This window comes from Myotis brandtii, unplaced genomic scaffold (assembly GCF_000412655.1).
Source record: "Myotis brandtii unplaced genomic scaffold, ASM41265v1 scaffold436, whole genome shotgun sequence".
NCBI classification, from domain to species: domain Eukaryota; kingdom Metazoa; phylum Chordata; class Mammalia; order Chiroptera; family Vespertilionidae; genus Myotis; species Myotis brandtii.
In genome coordinates, this window is record NW_005366679.1 from 2,764,288 (window position 1) to 2,790,037 (window position 25,750).

The window sequence follows — 25,750 nt, forward strand, 5'->3', positions numbered from 1 at the left end:
TTTGCAATAATTAAAAGGGATATTAAATCTTTAGTTTCAATTGCAAAACTCCCAATAATTTACCAATAAACAATAATTGAAGACCCACTCCATGTAGGGCATTGTTGTAGCTTCTAGAGATGCCAAGTGGAACGAGATTCTGTCCCTGTTCTACAATTTTTTACAGCAACACAACCTACTATTTTCAATGGCTAAATTCTACGAATTCTATGGGCATACCTTGTGGTTTTGCACCCTTTTAAAATCTAACTGCTCAAAACAAAAACAAAAAAGAGAAAGCTACAAAAATGCACATGCTAAACATAGCTGCAAAAACACCTCCTTTGTAATATGTGATTTAATCGAGTTAGACAAGTGCCTTTGGTTAAATTTGAGTAACTAAGAATATGCACAAAGAAGTCAATCTTGACCCAGTTCTATCATTAACTAACTGCTGAAATCGTTTGCTCTTTTTTTTCCCTCTTTCCTCTAGGGCCCCTCTCCCCGCTTTCCATAAGCCAGCCAAAGTGTTCCACCTTCTGATTATTTCAGTTGAAGAGACTGCTGCTCCAGATATTAGCATCTATAAAAATAATATCTCTTAGCAAACGTCTCCCTATCTCTCATACATAAGAAGGGATCTGCCCATTCCTTTTGTATCTTCTCCCACTAAGCTATGTGTGCCTCAAGGAAGGACTCTGGCTTATTTATCTTACTTACCATCCTTGGCAAGTAGTATAACAGCTACTAGGCAATCAATAAATGTCGCTCCACGAACTTCCCCTCCATCATCTATCTTAATATCTCTACAAGCTCAATACTGAATTCGTACCGGCTGATTATAAACTCTTAGCTTGCCAATCATTAGAGGAAAAGACTTACTAGCAAGTTTGCACCACCCTTGTTCAGGCTGGTAGGTCTTCAAAGTAGCAAAGTCAGGCTACATAACAAGCAGAAACTAACATTAATGAGACAGTGCACTTGTAATATCAAAGCATGCTTCAGTCAACTGTCCTGTACTCTCTCCTTTACTCTCTGCAATTATCACTCCCTTCATAGTTGCCAACCATAATAGATTGAACAGTGATGTGTCATAAGCAGTTTGATGACTATACCAATTATAATGCTGAGAAGGGGCATTTGCTTATGTTCAGAGAAAAACCTGGCAAAGGCAGCACAGAAAAGGGGATTCTGCAGGGACTGAAAGCAGGGTCCCTGATTATCTTGGCTATTTGGCTACTCAAAGAGCACAAAGGAGCCTAGGGTGCGACGCATCTTTCCTACTGAAATTGCTTTCCAGCTACATAATTTCTGAACTACAGGCCTCCAAGAAAGATTTCAGCCCCTTAGTCAAGATTCTCTGAGCATCTGCTATGTCTCAGACACTGGCCTAAAATAGCAAATGAAAAAGACCTCAGACATTCAGTCTAGTCCAAAGGTCAGCAAACTTCTTCTGTAAGGAGCCAGATAGTAAATGTTTTAGTCCTTAGGGGCCATGGAGTCTCTGTGACAATCATTCAACTTCGAGTGTAGTGCAAAAATGACCTTAGAAAAGTATGTAAACTATTGAGTATGCGTGTGTCACTAAAGCTGCATTTCCAAAAACAGGCAGCTGGCCAGGTTTGGCCCAACAGAGTTTGCCAATTCTCCGTCTAATCCATGAGTCAAGTACATATTTTTGTACAATGCAAAACAGTAAGATCTGTGTTAATGAAAGTTTCTCCTTGTATTTGCACAACATTTTTGAAACAATGAAGCTACTAGTATTTCATATTCGCTGACTCAAAATTTAATCTGCACACCAAACTGTGGTAGTGGGTAGGTCTTTTACCCCATTTTACTAGTATAAGTGAGAAAACTGAGGCTCAAGCAACTTAAAGAACTTTAAGTCATTCCACAGTGAGGGGTGATTTTTCAAAAATCAGTTATTTATTGTACATTTAGGTAGTTTCCCTTTTATTGCTTTTTACAAAAAAAATACTGCAATCAACATTCCTATTGCTATATCTTTGTGCAAGTACTTTTACTAGTTTCTGGAAGTAAAGCTGCTGAGCTAAAGGGTTTTGTCCATTGTCAAACTGCCCTTCAGAAATACGAATTCAGATCCCCACTAACCATGCAGAAAGTGCCCATTTTCCCACACCTCTGCTGATACTAGATATTTTTTTAATCCTTTGGCAATCAGGTAAGAAAAAAAAACACCCTGTAACTCTTTTAATTTTGGAAAACTCAATGTTTTTTAGTCCTCTTCCTTGGAAGTTTTAAAAACATCCTCTCTGTTTGGTCTATGTGCTTCCTTTACTCAATCGGTCTAAATGACTAGACGCAGAGGGACTTAGGGATTTGAAAGACTTAGCATGAAAGAAGTCAGCTCAAATGATCAAATATTAATTCTTCTCAGGGAAGACTAAATATTGTGGGTGAGCTGTGATTATCAAAATTGAGTGGGTAAGCTGTTTTTGCATTTATATAAGACTAAATAAGCTGTTTTTGTTAATTAAAGCCAGCTGAGGGTTTAACTTATTGCATCCTTAGTTTTTTCTTTTCACACCTTTATCATATGCTTAACTTAACTTGGTTATATAGGAGCTAGGTAAAATGATAGGTACATGATGAAGGTGGAAAAAACAACCACAAATAGAGCACTGCCATAGGTTGTCAACCGTGAGAGAAAGGAAGGAATGGAACACAGACAAGGTGTATGTGAAAGGTACTAAAATGAGCAAGCATGTATTATTAGGGGAAAAATGCACAATTTACTGAAGGCCTATGTACTGAGCACTTGGTAAGATTTGTTACACTATCATCTCATTTAATTCTCACAACTTTTCGAAATGTATAGAATCCATGTTTTTTAATGAGGAAAATGAGTACCAGTGAAATTGGCCTAAGTGATTACTGAAAAAGCTAAGCTGCTATTAGAAACTTTGTTTGTCTTTTGTTCCTATTTTTTTCCACGTCCCATATTCACCCACCATGGTACCAAAGCACTGGAGAGATCCTGGATTAGAACTTCTGGGTGTCCCTGCCAGCAGTGTCCCTCTTCTCTCATTTTGGGGTACAAGGGAACAAAAGAAATGATAATATCAAAAAAAGAGAACAGGCCCTGTTCTCGACCTATCAACCAGAAGGTCATTCCCAGTCAGGGCACATGCCCAGGTTGTGGGCTTGATCCCCAGTGGTGATTCTCTCTCATCATTGATGTTTCTCTCTCTCTCTCTCTTTCTCTCTCTCTCTCTCTCTCTCTCTCTCTCTCCCCCCGCCTTTCTCTCTGAAAGCAATAAAAATATTTTTTTTAAAGCGAGAACAGGTTGCATGTGAGAATGAGAAAGTTACCAGAAACATGAATAAGAGAACAAGGAAATAAACTATGTATTGAGTAAATGAGAAATTAAAAAAAAGGAATGTAAACTTAGAATTGTGCCCAGAAGACAAGAATAAATGAATATAGAATAAAGTAGTAGAACAATAAAACAGTGGCATGGAAAAAGCACACATTAGTCAAATGAAGAAATTTAAAAAGAAATAAAAGACAGATAATACCAAACACCACAGAATTATAAAGCTGGATGGTTCAACCAAGAAACAATATGTCCAGCCCCTTAATCTTGACTTGTCCCTAAAGGAACCCATTTTCCACTCTCTTAATATTCGTTACCACATGCAGTGACTAAAACTGTAGCCTCTCTTCAAATAAGTGCCATATACACCCAGTGTTTATTTTACAACAAGCATGTCAAACTCAGGGCCCGTTGGCAGCATGCGGCCCACAACAAATATTTTTGTGGCCTAGCCAATACAATGGTATGTAAGAAACGTTTTAATAAAAATTTCATAACTTAATTTTTACAATATTCTATTGTACATAATCTATATGTATAAAAGCCCAGTGACCGAATGGCAGAACAACCAGAACAACTGGTCGACCAGTCGCTATGATGCCACTGATCACCAGGGGGCAGACACTCAACGCAGGAGCTGCCCCCGGTGGTCAGTGCGCTCCCACAGTGGGAGTGCCACTCAGCTGACTGGGATGAGCAACACTGCCACAGCAGGCAATCCCCGCAGGCCATGCCCCTCCATCAGTGCACAAATCCATGCACCGGGCCTCTAGTTATTAATAACGAACTACAATGTTTGCTAATGACTGATTACTATAATCATGTTGCATTAATTTCCCTTACGCGCCATACACGCAGGCACACCATTTCTCTCCACTAATACTAGCAACAAATATTTTAGCAGCTGATTGCCACGTCATTAGTCTCGGACTGACTTATTTGGTGTGAGCAACAGGTAATACTTCCCTTTCGGAGAACAAGAAAAATAGGTTTATTTGCATTACACTTGTTAATTTGTGCAGTTATTCAGTGTCTGGTAAGTTAAAGTTCAAGAAAAAATTTAATTTTTATTAAAATGTTCTATTATTTTATGTTAACGATTACTCATTTATTTCAGCCCTTTGTATTCAGCATGTCTCTTATCGAAATAAACCTAGGTTTCTATGAAAATTGAAGCTTTTGTGTTTTTTTGCAGTCCACTATACTTAAACCTTGTTTATTTGGCCTGTGTTAGCCTTTGAGTTTGACATGCTTCGTTTATAATGTTAGCCAGGGCCTGATCACACCGTTTGCACTAACAGCTGACCGTTTCATCAGCTTCTTGCTCTCCTCAATCCTCAGGGCTTCTACCAGGCCTGCCAATATTTATGTGGTTTTGTTTTTGTTCTTATTGACATGTCTGAGCTTAGAATAAGAAAAGCCAAGGAAAGCATCTTAGAAAAATCCCCTAGCCCAACACAAAGGGTAGGCATCTGCTCCAAGATCTTCCAGCTACTACATGTCAGAGCCGGAGTAATACCAACCATTGATTCTTATCTTGTGTCTGGTTTTATAAATAAATAAATAAAAATAACCTAAATTTTATTTCAATGAAAAAGAAACCAATGAAATGAGAAAACTAGGGCAAGGAAGTTTAAACACAAAAAGGAAGACTTTGTGGAAGAAAGGTCACAACCAACAGAAGAATGAGTGCTCCAGAGTGGGGACAGTAAGAAACACAAAGGTGAGAAGAACAGAAGAACTTCATTCTTCGTTTGTTCTATTTTTCATTTGCCCTCATGTATATACATTGCTTCCATTCACCACTCCTTTAGGAAAAAGGGGTATAAATTTGGGACAGGAAAAAGTAGTGAGAGAATATGGAATGAAGTTCAGAATGACCATGTACCATGATCAAATATGAAGAGGACTGGCCAGCCAAATTCTTTAAATTAAATAAAAAGTTTCCCTGACCAGTTTGGCTCAGTGGATAGAGCGTAGGCCTGAGGACTCAAGGGTCCCAGGTTCGATTTCGGTCAGGGGCATGTACCTTGGTTGCGGGCACATCCCCAGTGGGGAGTGAGGAGGCAGCTGATCGATGTTTCTAACTCTCTATCCCTTTCCCTTCCTCTCTGTAAAATATCAATAAAACATTTTTAAAAAAATGAAAAGTAAGTGGTAGGTGAGAAACTCGAGACATGATCTCTCTTCCTCTCCCCCTCCACCACCAATATTTATATATCCCTATTCGTTATGCCCCCGTGCCTGCCTTCACTCATGTTCCTAGTTAATTTTCTGGACTTTTCATTTTTCAAAACATCAATGAGAACCTGAGGGAAAAGAATGAGTAAATGTAAAAAAATACAAAAATGAGAATAAGGAAAGTATAAAATAATTTAAATTAACCTTCTAATCTCAGTATCAGGAGAATGCTCACTGTATGAGGACATTGAGTTACTAGGTCTAAGGTAGTAACTAAATGATAAGAGCCAAATAAATAATAGCTGAAGTCCTATCTCATGTTCATTCTGGGATTCAACAAGTAGAAATAGGAAGGTGGGGTTATGGAAGGGCCCACACAATTTAAATTTTTCATTCTTCTTGTTGATCACATAAAAATGTAATGCCCTATAAGATCTTCATTACTAATGTGACTTCTCTCTGTATAAGTGTGCATACACATATACATACACATACATACATTCCTGGAAGAATGCAAATCTACATGCCAAAATATCAACCATGGTACTATATGAGGGGTGGGAAAGGCCAGGAGAAATTTCATTTAGTGCCTAATATAAATCATTAGTGCTTGATTTATTTTTAAAAACAACCATCGGATATAACTTTGGACATTCAAAATGAAACAAAGAAAAAGAAAAGGGCAAATGATGACGAATAAACTTAGACATGAGGGGGGAATGTGCAAAGAGAAATTAAGAAAGAAAGCAAAAAATTATCCTTTACAGCTTTTATTTCATCTTCTTTTCTCCTGATTTTGTATCTACATTGGGCAGGGGTTGCCTCCGACTCCTGCTTGTATAGTCTCTCAAGTTTTATCTTTTCTCATCCTCCCTAGAAAAACAGACATACTGATACCATTTTTTAAAGAAAAACAAGAAGCAACAGGTCACTGGATTAGACAAAAACCTTATGTTATACACATCTACAACCATGACTAATTTTTTAAACAGATCAATAGAAACAATCATTCACCTTTCTTCAAAGAGATAGCTGAAGTAACTCTAGCTCACTCATGGTAGCTTCTGTTTTGTTGACAAGTAATTAGAGATAGCACAGGATCATTTGTCAAAAACTCAACAAGGGTTCATGGCCTTATATGCCTGAACTAATTTCTCAAGTAGATTGCAGGACACTTAATCTTTGGCTGTTTGAATCAATTCTTCACAGTACTTCTTTTCTATAATACCATGTTTTTTTCCTAAATTACCACTCCTTTTTCCCCTAAAACAGCAATTTTATATCATCCATCCACTACAGATCTTACCATTTCTCCCTTTCTTCATTAGATCCAACCCAAACTTCTCAGGGGCATATCAAAACCCTTGTGTGATCTGAGCCCACCATAACCATTCTTGCCCGACTGCTTCCTTACACCACACCACTCTTCCTTCTGTCTCTCACTCAGGAAGTAGTCATTTACAGGTCTATTTACTCAAGGGAAAAACAGGCCAACCTGTGGGCTAGGGAAAGGCAGATGCAGAATGCAGAAGTTAGACTGAGTTGTCTTTATAGAGAAGGTAGAGAATTTTTTACAGAGAAAACAATCGATTGTTTCCTTCCTATGAAAATAATATCAAGAAGAAAGGGAGCATGATTGCGAGTCCAGGTTCCAAAGTTGGCCAACAGGACTCAAACATCAGCTCGCCCAATTACATACAGTATGACCTAGAACAAATTATTTTCCTCTCCCTGCACCTCAGACTCCTCATCCCAAAGTGAAGGTTGCAACTATACATGCCTTGTTGAGTTAGGATGAAGACTATAACTGTCAAAATTATTATTAGCACCAGGGGGGTGAGGTCATGAATGGGAGTGGGATGGGGGGCTGGGGGAATGGGGGGATAAGGACACATATGTAACACTTTAATCAATAAAGAAAAAAATATTATTAGACACTCAATTTTTCTAATGAGTTTGATGCAATCATCTAGTATAGAGATATCCAAAATCTGTCCTTTTCCTCGGACATCTTTTTCTGAAGCAGTATCCTTAACTAAAATGAACTTAGGTGATGACTTTGCTCTCATGAGAATTTACATATTCACAACAATGTAATATTATGTTTGGCCAACAGGACTCAAACATCAGCTCGCCCAATTACATACAGTATGACCTAGAACAAATTATTTTCCTCTCCCTGCACCTCAGACTCCTCATCCCAAAGTGGAGGTAGCAACTATACGTGCCTTATTGAGTTAGGATGAATACTATAACTGTCAAAATTATTATTAGCACCAAGGGGGTGAGGGCATGAATGGGAGTTGGGGGGGCCAATGGGCAGATAAGAACACATATAACACCTTAATCAATAAAGAAAAAAATTATTATTAGGCACTCAATTTTTCTAATGAGTTTGATGCAATTATCTGGTATAGAGATATCCAAAATCTGTCCTTTTTCTGAAGCAGTATCCTTAACTAAAATGAACTTAGGTGATGACTTTGCTCTCATGAGAATTTACATATTCACAACAATGTAATATTATGTAGTTATAGTATGTAAACTTTTCTTATTAATAATTTTTTTAAATCAATCTATGATTGAAACATGGAAGGAGTAATTATAAGTACAGAAAAAGAATGGAAAGATTATTATATGTAATAGAAGTTAGGAGGGATAGTGAAAGAAAGGATTGGTAAAAGGAGTGCTATGGTCATAGTATTTCTATTTGGCAGAGCAGGAAACAAGCGTGTAAGTGAATTGTTAAAGTTCAAAGGTAATCAAAAGAGTAACTGAAAGACATTTGGGGGTGATGGAATAGGTGAACTAATTCCTCATCTACCACTGGAGATAATATCAAAATAGAAAAATCAATAGATAATAGTATAAGTACATCATTCAGAAATATGAAAGTAACACTAAAACCCAACAAAAAGTAAAGTAAAATAGTTCAAAGTAGTTTATTTAAGAAAGAGGTGAAGAGGACTAAGAGGGGAACCATACTTTCTGTACTAATTCTTTTATACTAGTAAAAATGTTTTATACTAGATTGAAATTTTCAACTGTTTTTAAAAATAAGAAAATGTAACTGAAAAAATCAAAATACCAACTAAAACCACAAGAATAAACCTACATGAAGAAAACCCAAAATCTTTACTAACATAAAGAAAACCCAAAATATGGTGGGTCCTACCATGTTTCTGAAAGGGAAGACTCAATATCTTAGAGTTGGTGGTTCTGCTCAGTTATTCCATAAATGCAATGCAATTCCAATAAAAAAAATCCTAAAGGATTATTTTGGAGACTAAACAGACTGTTTATAAAATTTATCTGGGCCCTGGCTGGTTTGGCTCAGTGGATTGAGCAGCGGCCTGCGGTCCGAAGATTCCCAGGTTCGATTCCGGTCAAGGGCACATGCCTGGGTTGCAGGCTCAATCCCCAGTGAGGGATATACAGGAGGCAACTGATCAGTGATTCTCTCTCATCATTGATGTTTCTATCGCTCTCTCCCTCTCCCTTCTTCTCTAAAATCTATAAAAATATATTTTTAAAAAATTATCTGGAATAGAACAGACCTAAAAAAAAATTTTTTTTAATAAGAACAATGATGGAGAACTTGTCCTAACAGATAGTTCAGAACTAGACTAATAGATCTGTGGAACAGAATAAAGTACACAGTATCATGAGTATCATTTTCATTAAATAAGAAAATCGCCATTTTTAACAAAGTTAAATACCAAGACATGGCCACTGACCTCCCTACTCTATGTGATATTTGGACTGTGATGCAAGCAACATGACAACATTCAAATCAATGTCCCGTAACCTAAAACAGGTTGAGTTGGAGTTCTCTGAGCTTCTTGGGGAAATACATTTTTTATTTCTGTAAAAAAAAAAAAGAGCAGAAATACTCATAACTGGCACAATCCTATCTAATGGACAAGAGGTTTCAAATGTAGTAAAAGCAGAAATGTTAAGTTTCATATCAGGCAATTACTAATTTATAGCTGAATGATCCCAACTACAAGACAGTAACCGGGGAAAAAAGGCATGTGCAGAGGAAGAAGCAGTGTGAATTCTAGGGCAGCTTTGATCAGGGGCAAAGGATACCAGTGTGAACTTGAGAGTACAATGTATCTAAGCTAAGAACCTTGAATAGAAATCATTGTATTCTCACCCATTTACTGCAACAGCCTTCTGGTCTCCCCTGCTCCATCCTCATTCCTCCCCTCAGCCTCTAAACTATTGATTGATCTTTCTAAAGAGAGATCTTTCTGAAAATCAAATCAGATTAGTCTCTCCCCAGCTTAAAACCTTCTGCTGCTTTGTAATATATATATATTTCAAATACATTAACCTGGATATGAGGTCTTTATTATAACAGCTGGCTCTTGCCTACTTCTTCGTCTTTGATCTTTGCTTATCTACCTGATGTAATTATTTGTATTCTTCAAGTGTCAGTTCAAATGTCACCTCCAGCAGTCCTTTGCTGACTTCTCCACGCTCAAGGTACCACTGGAATGCTCCTCTATCCCAGTGCTACCGTAATTACAGTGATACAAGCATGTCTTTACACTATACCATGAGTTACTAAAAAAGAGGTTAATACATTTATCCTTTATATCCTCAATGAGCACTTTGTATGTATATAAAGCATTCAATATATCCGTGATTGTGCCAATTATTAGCAGTTAAAAATTCCTTAAGAAACTCAATTTTCCCCTCCCTAAAAATGGTCTTGTACAAAGAATTCAAATGACATAATGAGAGAAATCACAAGTATCCTAATGTTTAGCATCTCCTAAGAGCAAAAATCTTTGTGATTGAAAAGAATAGGTCCAGCCATCATGATCAAACTTGATTTTGGCCACAGATCTACTTCATGTCTTGGAGAAATTTGTGCAGTCTATGTTTTTTCTCCTTAAAAAAAAGAATGAGATTGCTGTGGTTTCTCCCTGCTCTAGAAATCTAGGACTCACCCCTACACTGACATCAGCCCTATTAAGCATCCACACACAGCACGCACACTGCCAGCATGTAGGTTACACAGAGTCAAGGGGAAACTTAGTAGCAGATGCTACCAAAGTTCTAGGTCAATGTGTGTGTTTTTATTTGCACTCTAAAACAAATATAATTTCTTTTCAATTAGATGAAATGTGCATTATTCTTATTTCAAGTAGATGAAATGTGCATTATTCTTATTTCTATGATTATATCAGTTTACATTTCTGTGGTCCTTTTCCATATTCCAAATGCTTTCAGAGACATTATACCAGTAATTCTTATAAAAACCTTGTGAAGAAAGCAAGAGAGTAGTATTATATTTTGTTACTAAAAAGGAAATTGGGGTTGGCAGACATAACAAGATTATAAAAAACACTTGCCTTAGATGCCTAAAGCTTGATCTGACATCTGTTTTTATGTTGCCGTTCAAGTCCCTTACACGTTCAGTATTGACTGCTTTAAGAATCACTAAGATGAATTCTAACTGGGGAGCTAATAATAATAATTTCCTAAGTATATGCATAAATACAAAATGTAGGGGCAGACATGAGTTTTACACTTAATATACGGCTTTAAAACTAAGGAGGTGCCATCTAAATTGAGGTTTCTTCTTCCTTGGTCTCCCTGGCTCTCAATGAACATTTTTCGACTTTGTATCCCCATTCATTGAAAACACTTCCACTAACATTACTGTTAAGAAGACAACTCAGGATTTATGAGAAATCAGACTCCATTAATTTTATATACTGTGAAGTTGATCTGTGTATTTTAAGATGTTCCACTTAAAACTGATCTGGAATTCAAAAGAAATTATTTTAAAATAGTCTTGCAACCTACTAAGATGATTTTAATACCAAGATGTACAGTCAGTAAAGGAAATTTTTCACTCTGCAAAATAAACCATAAAAGTAAATCATTGAAAATCTATGAAGAAAAATGTGAAATATATACTCATTTTTAAAAATCTCTAGTCAGACCATCAGTATGTGAAGACATCTACCTTGAAGCAAGACACCTTACATTTGTCAACTTTAAAAGCTTATACAACTAGAAAAACTCATTCCAATTTCCATAATGTTTAAGAATTAAAGCTTAATTTCCACTTTAATTTCATCTTAAAGATTATGTGGTGAAAGTAATAGAGGTCATTTTCGTCATTACTTCCATGATGTATAAAACAAGACAATCCTGATAGTATTCTAATCAATTCAATTTACTCCTACATTCAACTCCTACACACAAGAGTTCCTAAAACACATTAAAAGTCAAAATTCTAAATGGAAAATCCTCTACCTGTATACCGAGTAAAGCAAACTCTACCCTGTTTTTGTATAAAAGGTCCTTCCAAGGCTTAGAAAAGTCAGTTATACTCCAGATCTCTCAACCAGGGTCCCATTTCTATTTTGAATAAGAAGCAAGCATCGATGCTGCTACTGTGAACATGACACACTGAAGTTGATACTGCAACTAGCAACAATCTCTAGGCAGACTCTCCGATCCAGCACCGACGTGATAAAGTTCCATTTGAGTAGATGCACATGAATAATCTGAAATGCCAGACCAATTTCAGGTTGAAGATAAGTTTAGAAGACATTTCTTGACATGCCATTTATTCTGTCTGACCAGGCAGGAACATTTCTGATCATTCAAGAACAGTCTCCATGTATTTTAAATTTCTGCTCTCCTAACTTGTCTTTAAAATGTTCCCTTCACGCTATCAGAGCTAACAGATAGGCTCTAAGAACATGATACGTGGATTCTGCCTCCATTTTATCTATGCCAAATACTTAGGCCATTTCGTTTTAGAAAGCTAATTATAAACATTTTGTATATCATTATAAAATAGTTGTAATTATGAAACATGGCTATCTTTGATACAATTGGGAATCATTCTGTCCAGGTTATCAGAAAAAGTAAAAATACAGCTTAATTCATCATTATTCAAACTGAAAATAAGACTTGACAATGTTTAAATTAAAACCCACAGTTTGTAAGCATTAGACAAAATCTTTAAGTACATCTGTGCTTCAACCTAAGAATTCAGAAGATTTTGTCACTGACCACTGTATTACAATAATGCACTTCCAATTTATCAGCATGCAAATTCCACCATTATAAAAGTGCACATTTGCAAGAAAACAAGCTCTTTTGCCTAATAAAAAAATACTTTGTTACCTTTTCATCTCACATTGAAATATAATATTCTCAAATATACTGTCAAGAGTCAGATACATCTTTAATTTAACTAAACATGAAACAAAATAAGAAATGTATACCATCTCTTATTAGGACTATTATACTTACCATAAAATTAGTAGTATGACTCTTACCTTTTTCTGGACTTAAGTTTTTATACACTTCAAGGTCTGCCATTAAGTTTAATATTGTTACACATCATTGGCAAGAGCAGTAAAATTTCTCTTTAAAGGCAAAGCCTTTTCCTGATACACATCTCCAAAAAAGGAAAAGGGGGGGAAAAAAGGCAAAGAAATCCTTAGCAGTCCCAAGAACTTGGCTCATGCTGCCCTGCATAGCATGATGAGATCTTCCCAATGCAGGCTTTATCGTGTGGAGAAAAGAAATCCAGGAGATATGGGTATAGAACTTTGTCCCAAAGTGAAAAGCACAGCCAGATAAGAACACTGGAAGCATCTGCTCAGGGCTGCCGCTATTGTGGGAATGCAGGCGCTGTGGCTACTTTGGGTATGAGACGTGCATGCTTAGTGCAGCGCTTAAAGCCCACGAGCATTATGCACATGTAATGTCTGGGAAGTGTAGGACTTTAAGCATCAAAGAAAGCCTCCTCACCTACAGAGGGCATTGAGAAAACACTGATTGCCATGGTAGTGACGCAGGCTGAATGCAGACAGGGAACATGCACACACACACACACACAGAAGCACACACACAGACACACACACTCTCAGAAGCAAGCATCACTGCATTGGAGGCTAAAGCAATCTGTTAAAAATAAGCCATGTGTGTTCCTCTACGCTGTACATTACCTTTGTGCCGGTAGGGTTAAACACATATTTATTGACTAATATTGCCCTGTTTTTAAAAATCTTTCCCTTGATTTTTATTCTTACTTCACGCACAATGGTCACAGAAAGACTGGAATGTTTCCAACTTAGAATGAATGAGGTGACAGTTTCAAGACACTTGGACAGTGAGAGTTCCTTCTCAGGTAAGAATAAATCACATGCCTGTGAGCAAAGTAGCATGAATGGCTCTAAAAAAAACACAGTTTTTAGTGAATGAACCAGCATATTATAAGAGTATAATTTTCCCTGAAGAATATATATAAGAATGACTTGCATGTTTTAATCAACTTCTTTATAGAAGTAGGTAGACAGACAGGCAAACAGATATTTCACAAGCAAATTTACTGTAGTCTTGCATTAAGAGTTGTAACCAAGTCTTTGCATCTGAGAATTAACTCCCTTACTCCCAGAATTCTCTTTCTAATATTAACCTCCCCTGCTCTTTTCTTCTCCCCAGCTTCAGCTGTGCCCCTGAGGCTCCCGGCACCTCCCATTCTGGACATGCCAGTGTCAACCCCGTTACTCCATTGCCTTCAAGACTAACCCACCCCACTCTTCTAAGGTATCAAATTCTGCCTCGATTCCCATTCACCTCTTTTCCAATTTCTTAAATATTTTTGAGAAATTTGAATTTCAAAGCTGTGTATATTGTGTATGCAAGTACACATATTAGAATATTCTTTTTGCAAGATATATCTGACACTGATATAGACACAACTACACAAAATAGCAGTTAAGAGTTTAGGAGCTCATCTGCCTGGGTTCAAATCCTGCCTCTGCCACCAACCAGCTGTGTGACCTTAGGCAAGTTACTTAAATTCTTTGCTCCTTGGTTTCCTTGTTTGTATAATAGGCACAATAGTTCCCACCCTAAAGTGATATTGAAAGTATCCATTCAATACACAAAATGCTTAGAATCACAATTATTTCATATTATTATTATTATACTATTGTTATTAATCTTGAAATTCTGGAAAAGCAGGGGACTTCATTGTTTAATCTGAACTAACCCGGACTTAAAACACAGCGTGGCACCCCAAAACTTGAGATCTCAGAAATACCCAGTCCTGTTAAATAATTCAAATGATTGATGCTCCCAGGTAATCTTATTTTTTTTTTAATTAAATCTTTATTGTTCAGTTACATTTTGTTCTCTTTTTTTTCCCCCCATAACTCCCCCCCTCCCAGTTCCCGCCCCACCCCCCGCCCTCACTCCCCACCCACTGTCCTCATCCACAGGCACCTTTTTCTTCTTCCTCTTCTTAAAGGATACCTTTCAGCATTTCGTATAATACTGGTTTAGTGGTGATGAACTCCTTTAGCTTTTCCTTATCTGTGAAGCTCTTTATCTGACCTTCAATTCTGAATGATAGCTTTGCTGGATAAAGTAATCTTGGTTGTAGGTTCTTGGTATTCATCACTTTGAATATTTCTTGCCATTCCCTTCTGGCCTGCAAAGTTTCTGTTGAGAAATCAGCTGACAGTCGTATGGGTATTCCCTTGTAGGTAATTGAGTCTCTTTCTCTTGCTGCTTTTAAGATTCTCTCTTTGTCTTTTGCTCTTGGCATTTTAATTATGATGTGTCTTGGTGTGGTCCTCTTTGGATTCCTTTTGTTTGGGGTTCTCTGCGCTTCTTGGACCTGTAAGTCCATTTCTTTCACCAGGTGGGGGAAGTTTTCTGCCATTATTTCTTCAAATAGGTTTTCAATATCTTGCTGTCTCTCATCTTCTGGCACCCCTATTATTCTGATGTTGGTACGCTTGAAGCTGTCCCAGAGGCTCCTTACACTATCTTCGTATTTTCGGATTCTTTTTTCATTTTGCTTTTCCGGTTGGGTGTTTTTTGCTTCTTCGCATTTCAAATCTTTGGCTTGATTCTTGCGCTCCTCTGGTCTGCTATTGGGTGTAATATTCTTTATTTCCGACCGTGTATGCTTAATTTCTAGTTGTTTCTTTATCATAGCATCGAGGGTCTCATTAGTTTTCGTGAGGCTCTCCAGAAGTTTATTGCAAGCCCTCAAAATTGCGTTTTTTAGCTCTATATCCTCCATTTCTGTCATGTTTTTTTGTCTCCGCATTTTTTATGCTTTCTTGGTGCACCCCCTAGTGGTCTTTGTGCGCAGTCTTGTTCTAGTTGAGCCTTGATTGTTGTAGTTAATACTAGAGGGATTTGACCACCAGGCCGACTGGCTGTGAGAATCAGCTGTGTCTGCTGCAGTGGGAAAACTTCTGTCCTCTGGGGGGGCGCTAATCTAGCCTTTGCCTGCGGCGATCCGGCAAATGGCTCTGCGCAGGGCTTGGGCGGGGCGGGCTCAACAGGGCGGGCGGAGGGAGCCGTTATGGTGCCCTCAGTCCTGTTCCCAGAGGCTCTGCTTCTCAGAACCCCCGGAACCGCTGCAAACCTCGGAGGGAAAGCTGCCTTCCAACTGATGCCAGACACTCCCGCTTCTCCCGTTTGGGTCCGAGTCCCCAGCGATTCGCCCGTATCTGGAGCTCAGAGTCTGAGACTCCCCCCTGACCGAAAACGACAACCGCGCTCTCAGCCACCAGCCCGCTTTGCGCGCGCACCTCCGCACCTGAGTTTTTTCCACACTGCGCCTCCTCTGAGCCTCGGTGTGCTGTTATTTTTCCTTCTAGTTGAAGAGTCTCTCCTCAGCCAGCCTTCCTGTGGTTCTGGGTGATGTCCGTTCCGTCTTTTAGTTGTATTTTTGAAGTGGTTGTTTGCGGCAGCAGTCTCTGGTGTTTACCTATGCCGCCATCTTGCTCTCCCCCAGGTAATCTTATAATACAAAATTGTTTCCATAACACGAAAGGGCCAAATGATGGATTCCTACTTCCTTTGGCTTCCCAGAACCAAAGACACCCAAAAAGCAAAGTGCATCTTTGGGCTGATTTCCCACTCAATCAAAAAAAAAAGAGATGGAGGTCAAAGTTCTCCCAAGGAAGGCTTGGAAAACCTCCCTTCCCTTTTCCTCCCAAAGAGCAATCTTGTAATACCAACACAAGGGAGGTCAGGAGAGGAGAAGGGAGCCAACTGCTCCTCACCCTCCTCATCCACAGGGAATCTTCTCCCAACAGGTTCTTCATCCCTCTCATCCTCTCACCCTCAGAGCGCTCCGGCCCCACCCTGGAAAGGCCGGCCGATAGGTCAGATATGGAGCCTAACACCGCAGCAATGAGCAGTGCCTCAGGATTATCTTTAGTGACTCTGGGGCACTTTGAGGACCACTCATGCTCCCAAGGTGAACACTCAGAGGCTCTGTGGGGGGAGGTGGGGGAGCTTTTAAAGAGCAGGCATGGCCCATGCATATGCATTTGACTACTAAGGAACACTCATGGATTTTTGAGAGCCTAGAAATATCTATCCCTTACTAAACATCCAATTCTTCAGCATCAGCGAATAACCTTCTATGCAGCCCATGGGAAAGAATCAGAAAACTTAAACACCTACCCTAAAGTCAGCAGGTGTACTGGATGAATAGCACATAACCCCTGATTACTCCTCGTGTTCTCCCAACTGAAGGTCATGTACAATGTCAAGTCTAGGCTAATCAGCTTTGGGGAGCAGTGGTGCTTCCACTAACAGGTCAATGCAAGAACCATATGGCTTTACTAAAATTTTCTTACCTGAAATCCTCATTTGAAAAGGTTGGGCTTTTTCCAGATCAATTCTAGCCCAGTGCTTGGCACATAGTAACTATCTTAGCTGTCTTCCATTTTTAATCATTAGACCTAATATGGAAATACCTTTCAGCATTCAGGTGAAAGATAGAGAAAAATGTATCTGAGTTCAGCTCCTGAATTTAAGAGTAAAGGATCTGAAACCCCATCTGACATAGTTTTCCTCATTTTTCACATCTGAGTTCTAACTTCTATTGTATTAAAGAAATATCATAGAGTGAAAAAGTCAAAGGATGGCTTCAGAGTCCAGTGAAGCAAAGTTCTAAGTCCTAGCTTTCTCCTCTACTCACTGCATGATCTTGGGGAGTTATGGGTAGGGTGGTCAAATAAGAGGACACCCAATTAAATTTGAGCTTCAGATAAACAACAAATAACATTTTAATATGAGTATACCCCATGCAATATTTTCTGTATTTTTATTTGTTAAACCTGACAACCCAACTGAGGAGAGCTCTCTAAGCGTAACTATTCCCATCTGGGGAGTGTAGTACCCAGGTCATAGGATATATCTAAAGGGTAAATGAGCTCATATAGGCCAACCCCAGTGCTAGGACAAGTAAGTATTCAATAGCTAGAAGTTAAGTGAATGGCCACACCAATCACTGGTTTGGTATAACTTAATTTAATCAAGTATCACACTGAAGAGGTTCTACTGTACTTTCTCCCTATACCTCCACCTCCCCAGCTGCATAATTCTGAACCAAGACAAACTCAGGGCAAAAGTATGGCACTTATCTGCCCTCTGAGACTCCCAAATCCAATCAGAAAACCTACTGACACAAACACGGGAGCCACCTCACTTCATGAGACAATTGCTATAAAAGCTACCATTTATCAAACATTACCTTCTCTAATCTTCACAATAATTCTGCAAGAAAACATAATAGGACCCATATTTTAAAGGGAAGAAAACAGATTCAAGTTGGACAAATTGGGTTTGCTCCTAGAACCAGGAGCAAACCCAAGCCCACTCCCGGTCCAGGCCCTTCCCACGGGCTCCATGCTTCAGGTCATGGGAACCATCTGTGAGATTTCAGGCCTAACTTTAAAATTCCTCATTTTTTCCAATTAGAACTATTCCCACACAATTGCAGAAGCTGTGAGTGCCTCTGGCATAGACACACAGAAATGCTTAGGAAGAAAAATAGTCTATAAAGCCATGATCCTTATTTATCCATACAATTTTTGAAGCAGAGTCAGCTTTCCTCACAAGATGCACAGCAGTGCAAAGCAAGTGAAGAGCAGCAGTGGTTTCACAGTGAAAGAGCCTCTTGGTGGTGCCCAGCTGGCTTACCACAACTCTTTTTTCTTTATGGGAGAGATATAACTATATATTTTAATGATACAGAACGTGTCCTATAGGTCACACACTATTGTCAAATAAATCAGTTTGGGAGTTCCCCTACATTAAAATCTGACATGCATCAGTGGACAGCAATTGCCACGCATTTTTAAGCATCTGAATCCTAAAACAAGCTGAATATTACCCACATTTAATTTTGCTATGTTCCATAGGACAGAGAGGAGTCACCCTTTAGCCCAACTGCCTTTTTGAAATGGTGCCTCCTTGCTGATCTATTCATCTCCCCTTCGAGATCTTGGCTTTAAAATAAAATTTCTCATTATTTCTTGGAAAGACTTGACTATCAGTCACGTCGCTTGAGACTTTATAAGTTAGCATGAAAATTTACGGGCACATCACTGTCAGTTGATGAAGATGTCAATATGATTCAAAGGAAAATCCTTGGGAGCCTGGTTTCAGCTTGAGCTACCCACGAGCCACCAAGACCTCTCAGGCAAGATTTTATTCACAGATCCTGTGAGAGACCTAGGAGCTTGCAGCCAGCGAACACGTATGAAGAGCATTTCAACTGCTTTTGGTGGAGACTCAGTTAAATGTGAAATTCAACTGACAGTTGGGTTTCGTGAACTCACAGCCAGCTATAAATAAAGGTACCCAGGTTCATAAATCAGCATCCACTGTCTGCATCTCTAGCATCAGTTCTGATCAGTGTTAATTATAACATTAACAGAGAGAATTAACCAGAGACAGGTAGGCACAGGGGAGTCTCTAATGGTTGTTGACAGTGACACATATTAAAACAAACATCTACTCTGAGGGCTGAAGCTTTAATTACATTCTCAAAACTCGAGTAGTGACATATTCAAGTCCCCTCCCCACAGCACTCAGAAGGCATTTGTACCCTTGAACAGAGAAGCCCCCTTACCTCTGAACTGAGCAGCTGGAGTAGATATGTTACTAGAGGACATTTCCCCATGCCTAAATCTGACATCTCTGGGTCGAATAGGAGGCAGATGATATCTACCCAGGGGCCACAATGTGTGCACTCGAATGGGAGGCACATGTGATCCTCATAATGCAAACCCCTTATCTGGCAGTACTGAACCCCAGAACACTACTCACACAAACTGATCCCATAATGCAAACACAAAGTTAACCCTAAGGAAGGAGGAGTTAGGGAAAGGGGAGAAGAGATTCTAGATTATTAAACACTCCCCCCACCCAAACAAAGCTCTTCTGAGAATAAAAAGAGTTGAGAACAACTCTGATCCCCTGAATCCAAAGTCAATAGCCACCAAAGCTCAGATCAAAGAGACAGTCTCTTACAGGCCAGGCCAGCCCAAGCCACGGCCTGGCTAAGGAGGATCCAAACTGCAAAGCTCCTCCAGCAGCGAGAGGGGACCCCAGCCTCTGCCAACATCAGGGCTGTTGCCGTGGCATAGCTGACCAGTGTATCTCTGGGAGAGCTGAGTGGCCATAACCCCCGGAAGGACAGGAAAGGAGATGTGCTCCTCAGAAAATCTAATCCTGTAATGTCTGGGAGAGACATTTTAGTAACAAAACATGACCTTCAGGGAAATGATGACCTCAAAGACCTAGAGTCTAGGTCAGTGATGGCGAACCTATAACACGCGTGTCAGAGGTGACATGCGAACTCATTTTTTTTGGTTGATTTTTCTTTGTTAAATGGCATTTAAATATATAAAATAAATATCAAAAATATAAATCTTTGTTTTACTATGGTTGCAAATATCAAAAAATTTCTATATGTGACACGGCACCAGAGTTAAGTTAGGGTTTTTCAAAATGCTGACACGCCGAGCTCAAAAGGTTCGCCATCACTGGTCTAGGTCCTAGACAGAGACAAATCACCCTTCTTTCTAGAAGAAAACCAAGGAAAGAGATTGTACTGACAACTCTGGTGTTAAGTTTCAGTATGTTACAGCACACAGTACTATCACAACAGTCTAAATTCCTAACCTAAATACCCTACAGAAATTTTTTAAAAAATCAACTCCTTTGTCCCTTTCTTGATGAAACAGAAAGTGGCTGTTCTCCACAATGTCAATAGTGCATTTTTTTACACACATTAAAACTTTTATAGTGACTCTACCACAAGTCAAATAACTTCACTACTTTAACCTTTCTCCTTGTATTAGTATCCTCAACAACAATCGTGATGTGCCAATTTTTTTTTTCCGCCTAAAAGGCACCTCAACAGGTAGATGGGACATAGCAACCAGGAGGACCATAATGGAAACTGGAGAGCAGGAAGGGTGAATGTCTTGTTCCCCGATGTATCCTCGGGAATACATCAGGACAGTAGTGAGCACCAAGAAGGTCTGAAAGCAGGAAGACCCACCCAACACAGAAACTCAGATTGCAGGTAGTTTTCCAGTTCCCAGGAAGACTGCAAAAGATGGAAGCACGAAGAAAACCAGTTGCTGGGACTGTGATCCATGGTACCGGTGAATGAGGGAATGATCACAGGCCGCCTTTTCTGTATAACCAGGAAGAAGATCATGAGCATTTCCCTTGTGATGGGAACTAGCAATCCATTACAGTTTTTCAAATGACATTCTAGTTAACACTTTACCCTAGGAATTTAGGATGACAGAGAGAAAGAGAGACTGTGGTACCAAAAGAAGGTAGAGTTCCTTAGGAGAAAAGAGGAAGGATGGTTCAATTACAAATCTAGAAATAATTAAGTACAGTGGCTGAGAATTGAGGGCATGGAGTAATTAAAAGCAACATGACAGACACCAACTGTGTAATGAAAACGTAAATCTTGGTTCCACCAGGTAGCTCGGCATCCCAAGTCAAGTTAGTTTCCCCACCTACAGGTTAGAAAGCTCCTAGCCCAGGACCTAGGCCAGCCACATAATCTCCAGGTCCAGTGAAAAGTGGAAATATAGGGCTTTTTTGTTTTCAAAAAATAAAGCATTTCAAAAATAAAGAATTTTTATGAAGCCGTAACATTTTCTCCATCTTTGTTACTTTCTTTTTCCCAGATCTGTTTCCCTATAGATATTAGTTGGGGGGGAAAAAAATCTTTTAAAAATAAAGACCTTAAAAAAATAATAAAGGGCTCCATCAATGTTGTTTCCTAGGTTGATAACTGTGCTGTGGGTCTATAAGGGAATATCCTTATTCTCGAGAAATACACTGAGGTATTTATGGGCAAAGGACCATGAGATATGCAATTTATTTTCAAATTATTACAGGAAAGTAATTGTGTGTGTGTGTGTGTGTGTGTGTGTAATGATAAGGATAATGATAATCATATAGGGTAAAGACCAACAGTAAACAAATCTGGGTAAAGGCTATATGGAGGTTCTTTGTTATATTCATACTAGAGGCCCGATGCACGAAATTCGTGCCAGAGTAGGCCTTCCTTCCCCCGGCCACCAGCAAGGAACCTGGGACCTGGGCTTCCCTTACAGCCCCAGCTTCATCTGGAAGGTCATCCAGAAGGACATCCGGAAGGACATCTGGTCTAATTAGCATATTACACTTTTATTATTATAGATTCTTGCAACTTTTCTGTGAAGATAAAATTATCTATACATATATAAAAGGCTAACATGCAAAGTGTCCCCTCCGGAGTTTGATTGCTCGCTATGATGTGTGCTGACCACCAGAGGGCGGCGCGAAATGAAGGAAGGCCCCAGCCAGCAGCTGGCAGCTGGCAGCTGGGGAAGGGAGGCCCCAACTGGCAGCCAGCAGCCGGAAGGGCCCGATCGGCCCTGATTGCCAGCCAGACCTAGGTACCCTTACAGTGCACAAATTTCATGCACCGGGTCTCTAGTTTCTAAAGAAAAAGCCAACATAACATAAAGGTCCCATATGAGCACAGAAGGAGGAAGAGGTAACGGCAAAGAGAGACAAGGATGTAAACTCTATACAGAGAGAAACTATTTCTACTTTGTTAATTCTGGAACCCCCAGTACAGACCCCAGATCAACAAATATTTAAAGCAAGCAGGAGAAAAGGCAGCAATATCCTGTGTTCAAACCAGACTGGGGAATAAGAACCTGAGGCATGAACAAAAGATTGATAGTTATGCCAGTGCTTGGGAATCAGGGAGCTGCCTCTGTTTAGAATAAGACCAAAGAATCGTGGGCACAGGGGCACATGTAGAGTGGTAAGTACCACTCCCTGCACCACACTGCCCAGGGCCTTGGTTCTCACCACTTACTAAAAATTTAGTTAGACCCGACTTAGGCCCACCATTTAACCTTCCTAAAGCCTCAGGGTCCTCAGTGATACAATGTGGGAGGTTGCTAATTAACTCACCACAAACTTACTGGGCATCTCCCATATGCCAGGCATGTCTCCTGTTCACCAGAGTTTTCATTCTAGAAGGGATCTACAAACTGACTGCATTAAATTATTTCTTGAGGTCTTTTCCAGCCATGAAAATTCTATACAAAACCTCTGGAGCTTTTCACTTCAAAGATAAGCATGAGTATTACAGCATAACCATTCTCTAACATCCTCATAGCAAAGGCATAGTCTCTTGAAGGTGAAAAACTTATATGAGATGCCCAATGTTTTTTAATTTAAAAAAAAAAAAGAATCCATCCCCATGAACAGTGAAATGCTTGAGAGCATATATAACTGAGCCTTCTGTCAATAATTAAGTTGGTTTTCGCAGCCAAAATTCTTATTTCTTGACAAGTCATACAAATAGGTATTTTAAAATTCTAACAAAGCTCTATACCTAGAAAAAAAACACTATAAATGATAGGAACTCTTTTTAAAGCAATAAATGTATCAATGAGAAATAACTTTGAAGTGTAGATTAATGATTAGTATTAAAATTTAAAACATCAAAAGTATTTTAATTTTCTGCTCCATTAGTTCTCCTCATTCATAGTCAACTAGCACAAAAATGGTTACAAAGGCTAATTTTGTTAAAGACCTTAGAGAAAAGTGGAAAGAACTGATCTTTCATGAATACTAAAGATGATAAAATAGGAAACCAATAACATTTTATCACTTTATAAAAAAATTAATCCAATCTAGAAATAATCTAGTACTATGATTTATACTGAACTTGTTATCTAGCCAAGAAAAAATTTTATGTCAGTAGTATCAAAAACATAGTACTTACAGATACCAGATATTAAACCTCTGCACTGATTTTTATAATTTAGGAGAAATGGCAAGGGATAAAGGATCAAAATATATAATTAGAGAACAAAATAAGAGGTACATGAGAATATTATTTCCCTGATGGGTTCTCAGGAGCTAAAATAGGCATACATCTATGAAAATGGTCTCAAACCTAGGCTGCAAGTTGAAATAATGAAACTAAAAGTATTTGTCCTTGAAAAACAACCATCCTCACCCTGGCCAGTGTTGCTCAGTTGGTTGGGGTGTTGTCCCGTGCACTGGAAGGTCACAGGTTCGATTCCAGTCAGGGCACATATCTAGGTTGTGGGTTCCAACCCTAGTTGGGGTGAGAGGCAACTGATTGATCTCTCTCTCTCTCTCTCTCTCTCTCATTCAGATGGCTTCTCAAGTCCTCTCTAGTTCCAATCTGACAAGTATCATTTGCAGACCAGGGAGTTGCTTATATCCTTAACTATATCTTCCTATGTTTCAGACATAGGAGGTTCAAATTTTTAGGCCGATTCTTACAAAGAAAATTACCTGGGCATTTGTTGCCCTTGTGTCTCCTACTTAGAAATCAGCTCATTGGGATACCATTTGGGGTCTTTCCTCACACACGTGTCTGCCCTCTAAACGCTTTGGTTGGTGGAAAACAGTTCTTCTCTTCCCCCACACCCTATCCTTTTTCCACCTGCCTGTTCCCTGGAGCATAGGGACTAGTCCCTCACTCAGAGGACTCACACACAAGCCCAGTGGATCTCCCAGAGCAGAGCTGTTCACACTTTACAGTGTATAGAGCTCTCCTGGGAATCTTGTTAAAATGCAGATTCCAATTCTGTTAGTCTGGGTGGGGCTGTGAGTCTGCATTTCTGACTAAGCTCTGGGCAGATACCAGCTTTCTGCTCCCATGCCCAGTTCTCTAAGCACCGCCTTCTCAGCCTGAGGGCAACTCATCATGGTATCTCCACGGCATCCTCTAATGGCCTCCAAAGAGTCTTGAAGCTCTTTGAAAACCTTAAAACCCACTCCCTCGGTTGCTTTAAAAGATACAAGTTTGTGTAGCACATCATTGTTTCACAATAGTGGGGAAAACCCTAGATTTAAAAGTATGACAAATTCCTTTGTGTCAACCACATGGGCCTATGTGCAAAGAAGGAGGTGTCGTGGAAAACAAAGAGTGACCTGAGAAGTCAAGATTTCTCCTTTATAACTCTGAAACTTCTAGGAATAACACAGGGACCCTGAGCATCATTTTTCTCACACGTAGAGTTGATAAAGGTAGACAAATGTCTACGGGATGACAAAGCTTTCCTTCTACAAAATGTGTGTGCATCTCTTAAGTCTCTAGGTACCCCTTAATTTTCTAAGGTTGATAAACAAACAATTTAATAATACTCAAGGTTACATCTGATGTACTCCAAGTACTGTCCTCCCATTTCCTGTGTTTCATATTTATTTCTGTATCAATTCTTTAAATTATCCTTCTGTGAACTGTGTTGTCCTCAATATGGATTAATAAAAACAAAGAACAATTAGTTAGGGTTAGAGTACATTCTTTGTTGCCTGTTGTTACAGACCTTCCCAAAGTATTTCTGTTTACCAGCAGGAGGCCATAGATAACATTGTGAAGTCAGTTAATGCTCAAAGATATACTACTATCTTTATATCATGTAACAGATATATTGGCTGTAAAGTTAAGACAAATCACATTTTAAGAGCACTATGAAAGAATGATATTAAAAGGAATATGAAATCTGTTAGAAAAGAATAAAATAACTAAATGAAGGTAAACATGTTACTTGCCTACACTCCTCTGCATAAAATCATGATTTTCATGTACCAGTTTTGCACAAACTAGCAAATACATACTGTAGTAAATCAGTAAACTAATAACCTAATTTAGTTCCTAATTTAGTTCTGATCAGATCAATATTTTAGTCAATCAGCCACTGTAGTCCAATGATTCTCACACTTTCCACTGCATCAAAATCACTTGGGATAAAGATATGTAAATATATAGGTAAAGATGTAGAGATAACAACGAAGGGAGGAAGGAAGGGAGGAAGGCAGGGAGGAAGGCAGGGAGGAAGGGAGGGAGGGAGGAAGGGAGGGAGGAA

The 25,750-nt window shown here is 39.1% G+C and overlaps 1 protein-coding gene across 10 annotated transcripts in view; it reads right to left on the reverse strand.

Moving 5' to 3' along the window:
• Positions 1–25,750, reverse strand: part of PLCH1 (phospholipase C, eta 1) — a 175,226-nt gene that overhangs the window by 112,782 nt on the left and 36,694 nt on the right. Inside the window, exon 2 of one of the 10 annotated variants that reach the window (XM_005874420.2) lies at positions 11,325–11,375. The exons of 7 other annotated variants lie outside the window; for them this stretch is intronic. Coding sequence is in view for 1 of the 3 variants with exons in the window: in XM_005874417.2 (XP_005874479.1) it covers positions 12,818–12,860 (43 nt within the window). In the remaining 2 variants the exon portion in view is untranslated. Of the gene's footprint in view, positions 1–11,324; positions 11,376–11,780; positions 11,797–12,817; positions 13,293–25,750 lie in introns of those variants that run through there. 2 more of the 10 variants (XM_005874417.2, XM_005874421.2) reach the window with 2 other exon arrangements.